The following is a 9,943-nucleotide window of genomic DNA, read 5'->3' as shown; positions in this document are numbered from 1 at the left end:
TTCTGAAGTCTGGTGGTGACCCATACTTGGAATTAGTGCTCTGCATTTAACCCATCCAAAGGGCACACACACACACCGTGAACACACACCCGGAGCAGTGGGCAGCCATTTTTTGCTGTGGCGCCCGGGGAGCAGTTGGGGGTTCGGGTGCCTTGCTCAAGTCACGAGTCCGACTCTCTAACCACTAGGCCACAACTTCACATTTCCACGTTTTACTGAAAATGTACTCATCCTCAGGCCATCCAAGATGTATACAAGTTTGTTTCTTCATCAGAACAGATTTGGAGAAATTTAGCATTACATCATTTGCTCACCAATGGATCCTCTGCAGTGAATGGGTGCCGTCAGAATGAGAGTCCAAACAGCTGATAAAAAGTAATCCACACCATTCCAGTCCATCAGTTAACATCTTGTGAAGCCAAAAGCTGCAGGTTTGTAAAAAACAAATCCATCATTAAGGCACTTTTAACTTAAAACTGTTGCTTTTGGCTGAATTCCATAATGCATAATAATGCTTTCTTCAGTGAAAAAGTCAGGTATTCAGAGGGCAAGACAGAAGAGTGATCCAATAAACAGGCGCAGGATTTTGACCTCTGACATCAAAATCCACCAACAATATTTATTTAGAACAGTTTTGGACTGTTTTTGCTTGTAAACGGTGCTTGAGCTGTACATATTTCTCTCCTAAATCAGACAAGTGACAGGATTCTGGACTGTCTGTGTCGTGTTTTGCCCATTTCTGTTCCTGTTTGTCCTTATTTGGTCATGTTCCTGTCCTCGTTAAGTTTGATTATTAGTTGATTCCCCGCACCTGTCTATCCCTCGTGAAGTCTAGTATATAATGTGTAGTCTGCCTCATGTTTCTTTGTCGGGTCTACTAAGTTGTGTTCGTGTGTCGTTCGTCGTTCCTTGTTCCTGAGTTGGATTTACCCCTGTGTCTGGGATTTAATAAAGACTATTTAGTGTATTCCACGGCTCCGTGTTCCTTCCGGCAGCAATCATGACAACAAGACTGCTTTTTCACTGGAGAGAGGACTCAATTTTAACCAGAAGCAATGCTTTAAAATGAAATAAATACTTAATAATGGATTTGTTTCTTACAAACATGCAGCTTTTCAAACTCAACTATCTTGGCAAATCTTCATTTTTGGGTTACTATTCCTTGCATTGAAGGAGGAACTCAAGCCATATGTAAAAAAAAAAATATCACAGATTTGAGGGGGGGGGGGGGCTCCCTTTTTTATTTGTACATATTTATTTATTTTTTAATGCCAGACAGGAAAAAACAATTCATATTACCCTAGCAACCACTCAAGCATGCGTGGCAAACACTTTATGATACTCACAGTAAGCAGGTATTGAGATACGACCCCCATCAAGATCATCGTGTCACGAATCCGGTCCGGGGTCTTCCGCCTGCTCGCCACCAGAGGTCACCTTCTGATTACATTGTCTCTCACACCACATAAACTGTTGCACGTCACCCTGGACTACATTTCCCATGCTCCATTGCAATGATTGGTCTCACCTGCAGCCAATCACACACACACTGTAGCTGTGAAGAAGGCTGCGTCGTCCTCCGGAGGTCGCATTCGAAGGCTGCATACGTCATCGAGGCTGTCTCATTTCAGAAAAGCAAGTAGGACACTCCGAATGCGACCTTCGAATGCGACCTTCTTTCACAGGATTTCGGAGGATGCATGAGGTGTATCCTTCACTGCTAAAGATAACCCACAATTCTTTGCGTCGCCGTGAACAACCGTTGTTCATTTGAAAAAGGCCGGTGCCGGCAGATGCAACGTACACACAAGCGCATATGTGTTTACAACTTACCTTAATTCGCCTCGGTAAAAACGGATAAACTTGTTTTTAATATCCTCCTCCTTTTTTTCTCTAATAGATGCCTGCTGTACGTACGCTGCAGCTCCTCAAACATTGAACAAAATATAACAAGTAAAAGCATTTTTTTTTCAAATTACTTTCCAAATTTAGAAATAATTTTCCTTCATTTAAGCAGTGTGAGAGCGCAACGATGCTCTAAATGTGTTGGCATAGCAACGCGATACTTCTGGTTTCCTTTTTCGCCTGTCCTACGAAGGCCGTCTCGTTTAATTCTAGGTTGAGGACACTTCGTATATGCATCCTACAGAGGATGCGACCTCCAGAGGATTCGACCTCCGGAGGGTGCAGCCTTCTAAATGAGACACAGCTTATATAACAACCACTCAAATCCTTCTCTAATCGCTGAGTATTGTCTGCGTTTATCACTCTCCTAGTGGTAGCACTTTACGGAGCCAGTTTCCTGTCTGAGTTTAGTCTAGTTCCTAGTTCTAGTCCTGTTTCGTAACATCTAGTTTTGCCTGATTGTCTGTTCCTGATAACCTACCTGTCTTGGATTTCTCTCTCGTCTTGTTGTTTGGATTCTGTTCGCACCTTGCCTGGATTAATATCTGTTTGTGGATTACTGCCTGCCTCATCCTTTGGATTATGTTCGCCGTTGATCGACCTACGCCTGTTTATTGGATCACTCTTCTGTCTTGCCCTCTGAATACCTGTTTGTCATTGTCTGACCCTTGCCTGTTTTGACTATGTTTAAGAATAAAGCTTTGCAGATGGATCCGCACGTCTCTCGTCTCGTTCGCCCCGTTACACATCAACAGTCACACACCTGCAGATCATAACAGATCACAGATCAAACATGTGCATGTGTGACGTGAGTGTTTAAAAGTGACTGACGTTTCGATGCATTAATTAGCTTTAGAAAGTGTCCTTCCCTGTCTCTCTCCTCCCGTTCGACATGTCTGACTGCCTGCAGGCTGGGATTCCTGCGAGTTCAGGACACTTGATAGACACTTTTAGTAAGTACCTACATTCACTTTTACACTGATGCACAGAGAGCTTATCTCAGATGCTTTATTATGAGGAATTAATGAAATACAACAAAATGAGCTAAATAAGCATCTAAATATTGGAGCGTTGAGACAGTTACAAATAAACGGACAGAAACTCTGACTCACTTAAGGAATAGCTCAGCCAAAAATAAACACTCTGTCATCATTTACTCACCCTCATGTTATAATGGAACACAAAAGCATATATAAGGAAATTAGGATGATGAGTTGAAGCTGCTCTTTTACAGTAAGCAGGGGCTGTAAATCTCCAAAAAGGACAAAACACACCATAAAAGACCATACAAGCCAATGTGTAATATTCCTGTGACCCAAATTTAATATCTTGTGTGCTAAAATGTCACCCTCCACCAAAAGCTCAACATTCTCATTTGTAAATGTATGGTTCTTATATGTGAATATATATATATACAGCTTGAACATTTTTCAAAGCATCTCCTTTTATGTTCCTAAGAAGAAAGTCAGTCATACAGGTTTGGAAAGGCATGTATGAGTGAATGAGGACAGAATTGTCTGTCATTTTTGGACGAACATTTGCGAAGGATTCAATGGCATCGCTTTAAATAGGGAACACGCGTCATAATTCATATATATTCTTTGGGAAATACAGTATGTTTCTCACATGGTTATAATAAAAAAGTTTTTCGGGGTCATGACCAACCTTATTTTCATTACAAAATTATAGCGTTCTAAAAGATGTTCAGCTTTAAGAAAACGCGTCTTGAGAACCTTTTTTTCACTAACTTATTTTTCAATAACATTTCACTGTACTTATTATTTATTCACACTGTTATGTCAGTTCTGTTCAGCGAGCCCCACATGCGTTTTCTTGAAGCACAAGGCTGTGGGCGGGGCTTGGCTGCTGTGTTTGGATCTGATTGGGCGGTGCTTCCTTGTGATTGACAGCTGCAATGGAACAACGTGGCAAAATAAACTCCATAGGAATGAACTTTCGGTGCTGAAACAGCACATGCATTTTAAAATGAAATTGATGGTTTAGTCACGACACATTTTATTGTGTTGTTGGTCTTTGGGGTCCTGACATTTCAGCTGAATTTGAAGTGTTTAAAAGTGTTGGATCATTTCTTTGATTTGTGTGTGATCTTCAGAGGACAACGAGGAGGTTTTCACAGAGGAATCCGCTACAGTATCAATCATAAGAGGGGTAGGTTATGATGACAAAGGTTATTCATTTTTGTTATTTACTTTTTAAGTCAGATGACATTTGCATAGTTTTAATAATAAATAAGAAGTTTTGCATTGTATTTGCATTGTAGAGTCTATGTAGTCTGTATGTTGCTTTTATTAAATGAATCTTAGAACAATCTTATGCAGTTATTAAACTTGGCAAGGCAGATTTACGATATATGAGAGTAAAGGTTTGTGTCCTGGTCAGTTGGGTCACTTTGAGAGTGAAATAAGATGCAAAGTCCCAGCAGCGCCACCTGCTTGAGAGTGACTTTTACAAACTCTAATTCATTTTTTTTGATCCATTTTAGTCAACTTTTAATACCCTAATGTTTTATTTTGAATCCTTAATCCCTTGAATGTTGTAGTAGAATAATAATGCATTAGAATAATTAGTCTCTTATTGTTTTTGATGATGATGATAATGGAACACTTATTAGTAGGTCAGAGCATCAGACAGGGCAGCATCGGCGTCTGGAGGCACATTTCTCCAAAACTAGTTGGCATTGGCTACTCCAGCTGTGCGGTGAGTATTATCTTGCTTAATTAGTCAGTTGCACTGGTGCATAATAAAGAAACTGAACTTTTTTTATAGCAGACTGCACAAAATTGCCATTACAAAAATGCAATTAATAATTCAGTCAATAATTTTTATCTCTAAATGCCTTATGTCAAAATGCATATTTTAAAATTGTTTGTTTCTGTGAAAAGAAGTATTCTTCGTTCCTTAAAATGACTCAAATGTAACTATACACTTAATCCTGGTGGCCTTGGTTTCATATTTAAGTATATAAATAATAATTGTACAAATTATCGAATTGCATTATTTATGCAATTGCAAATGCATTAAATGCATAGTTCACCCAAAAATGAAAATTCAGTCAATAATTACTCACCCTCATGTCATTCCAGAGCCCTAAGACCTTCATCTTCGCAACACAAATTAAGATATTTTTGATGAAATCCGAGAGCTCTCGGACCCTGCATAGACAGCAACGCAACTGCAATGTTCCCAGTCCCAGAAACGTAGCAAGGACATCAGTAAAATAATCCATGTGACATCAGTGGTTCATCCGTAATTTTACGAAGCTACGAAAATACTTTTTGTGCACAAAGAAAACAAAAAAAAAGACTTTATTTAACAATTATTCTCCTCCTCATCCTGTCTGCTGTGGCGTGCCGCCATTTTGAAGAGTATCACGACCCATGCGCGTTTCCCATTTCTGGACCTGGGAACATTTCAGTTGTGTTGCTGTCTTTGGTAGGGTCTGAGAGCTCTCGGATTTCATCAAAAATATCTTAATTTGTGTTCCGAAGATGAACGAAGGTCTTGCAGGTTTGGAATGACATGAGGGTGAGTAATTAATGACATTGACAATATTTGGGTGAACTATCCCTTTAAAAAAACACACTCAAATAAATGTATTATATAATTATTTTTATAATGTGGATAACTATATAACTTTAAGATTACTTTTGACTAGGGCTGAAATTAGTCAACATTATCAACAATATCGACATTAAAAAATTGTCGACAAATATTTTTGTCAAGTAGTCGTTTGATCTCATATGAGTTAATGTAAGAGCCTGCAATAATGTAGTTTGACCAGTGTGGCGCTGTATCGCAAGACTAATTCAGCCCTCCTGGATGCAATTCAAGAGAAGAAGAGACAGCGCATCAGCGCAAACGCAGCCGAGTGGCGTTTGGATGAGTGTGCGCTTTCCTCTCAGTAACGAAATAAACACAACAAAAACTGACAGCGGTGAGAAAGCAGTAGTTAAGAACGCATCTGATTACAGCGATGTGGATGTTTGAACGAGCTCTGCAGTTCGGTACTCCAGTAAAGTCCAGTCATCGTCACACTTATTTATATAGTACTTTATGCAGTCGATAGCCTTAACTCAAGCAGCTTTACAGTATTAAACGTGAAAAACCAGAGTCCGTGTTGCTTTTAACATAATATCCAGATTAGGGCTGCACGATAAATCGAAATGGTATCGAGATTGCGATTCGACAGAAGCTGCGATTGTCATGCGTATATTTTCAGTGAAGCACGGTTCTATGATCAGCAGTAAATCTCCATCTAAAGGCCAGAGGGCGCGCTCGCTCTGAAACTCCAAATACGCCTCACAGAAGAAACTCACTGCAGCTGAATAAACAGAAGATTCAACTGCTTTCATTGATTCAACGTGACTAATAAACACACGACTATGGCAATATATACGGTTTATCCGAGTTCTTATTATTATAATTTTCATTAAAATAAAGTATATTTATAATGCAATGCCTTTCTCACTGCTTAAATACTATGAAATATGTTGCGTGCCTTATTCTGTGTAAGAAGCCACATCTCACAGAAGGATTTATTTCAAACACTCGACTGACGTTATGAAGTGAGTTTGGAGTAAAAATATGTTACTAAATGTGGTATTTTCACATGCTTTCAGATGGAGCAGCATTTACAGAGGCCGTACTTCACTGAGAAGCTGTGCAAACAGCTGTCATTATCGCAAACGATTTCTTCGATTGTCTGCAAATATTTTTTTATTATTATTTATTTTATTTTTTTTGCGTAACTTGTCAGTGAACTACGGCTATGTGTAGTAAATTCTGCTCCATCTGAAAGCACGTGATGATGATTTCCTGCTGATTACAGAACCGGCTTTTTTTTAACAAAATGCGCATGACAATCGCATTCGATTAATCGTGCAGCCCTAATCCAGATTACATGTAATCGGTTACTACCTAGCACTGTCGCTCTCTACAACATTGACCATTTAACGGTAATTGATATCATTAGCCTTTGGATTGACTGTTATTATTCAGCTAATAATGTGTTACTAATGTTCGCCATCTCAGACAGCTGTCTTCTAATAATAAATCAACATCCTTATGTAGAAACACTTTGATAATGATATGAAAGCACCGCTTTGCAATTTGACAGGATTTGATACATGAAACAGGAGCTGTTTCAAGTCTTATTTTTGAAAGAAAAGAACAGTTTTATAGAAAGAAATGCTCAGCAATGGTGTCGACTGATGAATTCGCATATGGTTTTTCTTTAAGCATTTTAACAACAACAGATAGACATGTAAACAATATTAAAACTTGATTTTCACAATGTTAATTTACTCTTTAATACACTGTTTTCCTGTTCTCTTTTTATGTCCCAGGTGTGTTTCTTTGTAGCTCTGTATTATAACGTCATAATCGGTTGGAGTATTTTTTACTTGGGAAGTTCTTTCAAGTATCCTCTACCTTGGGAAACCTGTCCAACAGAAGGGAACGGCACCGGTAAGGATTAGGAGTTTGTGTAGTGCATTATAAAATGAGTAGTTTTCACTTGTGAGATTAGATATGAAGAACTGATGCCAGAAATCTGACTTTTTACGTGGAGATGCATTGTCTTATTTTCACTCACAGTGAAGGAATGTGCCGCCAGCTCTCCCACAGCGTATTTCTGGTACCGTAAAGCTCTGGATATCACTGATTCCATTGAAGAAACCGGAGAGTTCAACCCCATCATCACTGGATGTCTGCTGGCCGCTTGGGTCATCGTCTGTCTGGCCATGTATAAGGGCATCAAATCGACCGGAAAGGTACTTGGATATAATTTTCATTAAAATAAAGTATATTTATAATGCAATGCCTTTATCACTGCTTAAATACTATGAAATATGTTGCGTGCCTTATTCTGTGTAAGAAGCCACATCTCACAGAAGGATTTATTTCAAACACTCGACTGACGTTATGAAGTGAGTTTGGAGTAAAAATATGTTACTAAATGTGGTATTTTCACATGCTTTCAGATGGAGCAGCATTTACAGAGGCCGTACTTCACTGAGAAGCTGTGCAAACAGCTGTCATTATCACAAACGATTTCTTCAATTGTCTGCAAATATTTTTTTATTATTATTTATTTTATTTTTTTTGCGTAACTTGTCAGTGAACTACGGCTATGTGTAGTAAATTCTGCTCCATCTGAAAGCACGTGATGATGATTTCCTGCTGATTACAGAACCGGCTTTTTTTTAACAAAATGCGCATGACAATCGCATTCGATTAATCGTGCAGCCCTAATCCAGATTACATGTAATCGGTTACTACCTAGCACTGTCGCTCTCTACAACATTGACCATTTAACGGTAATTGATATCATTAGCCTTTGGATTGACTGTTATTATTCAGCTAATAATGTGTTACTAATGTTCGCCATCTCAGACAGCTGTCTTCTAATAATAAATCAACATCCTTATGTAGAAACACTTTGATAATGATATGAAAGCACCGCTTTGCAATTTGACAGGATTTGATACATGAAACAGGAGCTGTTTCAAGTCTTATTTTTGAAAGAAAAGAACAGTTTTATAGAAAGAAATGCTCAGCAATGGTGTCGACTGATGAATTCGCATATGGTTTTTCTTTAAGCATTTTAACAACAACAGATAGACATGTAAACAATATTAAAACTTGATTTTCACAATGTTAATTTACTCTTTAATACACTGTTTTCCTGTTCTCTTTTTATGTCCCAGGTGTGTTTCTTTGTAGCTCTGTATTATAACGTCATAATCGGTTGGAGTATTTTTTACTTGGGAAGTTCTTTCAAGTATCCTCTACCTTGGGAAACCTGTCCAACAGAAGGGAACGGCACCGGTAAGGATTAGGAGTTTGTGTAGTGCATTATAAAATGAGTAGTTTTCACTTGTGAGATTAGATATGAAGAACTGATGCCAGAAATCTGACTTTTTACGTGGAGATGCATTGTCTTATTTTCACTCACAGTGAAGGAATGTGCCGCCAGCTCTCCCACAGCGTATTTCTGGTACCGTAAAGCTCTGGATATCACTGATTCCATTGAAGAAACCGGAGAGTTCAACCCCATCATCACTGGATGTCTGCTGGCCGCTTGGGTCATCGTCTGTCTGGCCATGTATAAGGGCATCAAATCGACCGGAAAGGTACTTGGAGTTTGTGTCATGAATGTGAATATATATATATATATATATATGATGTTTATTTTGTGTTGTAATGTGATTATTGATGATAGTAATCAGTATTGGTTGTGTGTAGGTGATGTATTTCTCCTCCGTGTTTCCGTACGTGGTGCTGCTGTGTTTCCTGATCAGAGGCGTGACACTGGACGGGGCGTCCGAGGGTATTAAATTCATGTTTTACCCCAGGGTACGTAAACAAACACTAAACTGTGTTTGAGTTGGAGATTTATATATTGAAGATTACTATAGTCCATAAAAACAATCACCAAAATGGTGTCTTCTCTATGTGTCGTGTTATTTACCTAAAAATCAGTGTTGTTTAGTATTATTTATGTAGTAATATGTTTTTTTTTAATGTTTTAAATTTTAGTATTTGTGCTTTCATACTTTTTATTAGTTTTTTTTATATTTCTATTTAGCTTTTATTTTTTTTATTCCAGTTTTAGTATTTCAAGAAAAACATTTATATTAGTTGACAAGCCAACATTTTTATTGTAAGTTTTTTTTAATCTGATATATAAGTGAAGTGACATGTGGCCAAGTATGGTGACCCATACTCGGAATTAGTGCTCTGCATTTACCCATCCAAAGTGCACACACACAGCAGTGAACACACACAAACCGTGAACACACACCCGGAGCAGTGGGCAGCCATTTATGCTGCGGCGCCCGGGGAGCAGTTGGGGGTTCGGTGCCTTGCTCAAGGGCACCTCAGTCGTGGTATTGAAGGTGGGAGAGAGCGCTGTACATTCACTCCCCCCACCTACAATCCCTGCCGGTACGAGACTCGAACCCACAACCTTTTGGGTTATGAGTCCGACTCTCTAACCATTAGGCCACGACTTCCC

The 9,943-nt window shown here is 38.8% G+C and overlaps 1 protein-coding gene across 1 annotated transcript in view; it reads left to right on the top strand.

Annotated features, from left to right (window-relative positions):
• Positions 1-4,521: 4,521 nt before the first annotated feature.
• LOC107553385 (sodium-dependent neutral amino acid transporter B(0)AT2-like) overlaps positions 4,522-9,943 on the top strand; it is a 14,488-nt gene continuing 9,066 nt past the window's right edge. Inside the window, exon 1 of the mRNA XM_016235581.1 lies at positions 4,522-4,623. Within this exon, the coding sequence (XP_016091067.1) occupies positions 4,522-4,623 (102 nt within the window). The remainder of the gene's footprint in view (positions 4,624-9,943) is intronic.

Source organism: Sinocyclocheilus grahami, unplaced genomic scaffold, assembly GCF_001515645.1.
Source record: "Sinocyclocheilus grahami isolate Dianchi unplaced genomic scaffold, SAMN03320097.WGS_v1.1 scaffold472.1, whole genome shotgun sequence".
Classification (NCBI taxonomy): domain Eukaryota; kingdom Metazoa; phylum Chordata; class Actinopteri; order Cypriniformes; family Cyprinidae; genus Sinocyclocheilus; species Sinocyclocheilus grahami.
Note: the sequence above shows the minus strand (reverse complement) of the source record. Positions and strands in the feature narration are given on the sequence as shown.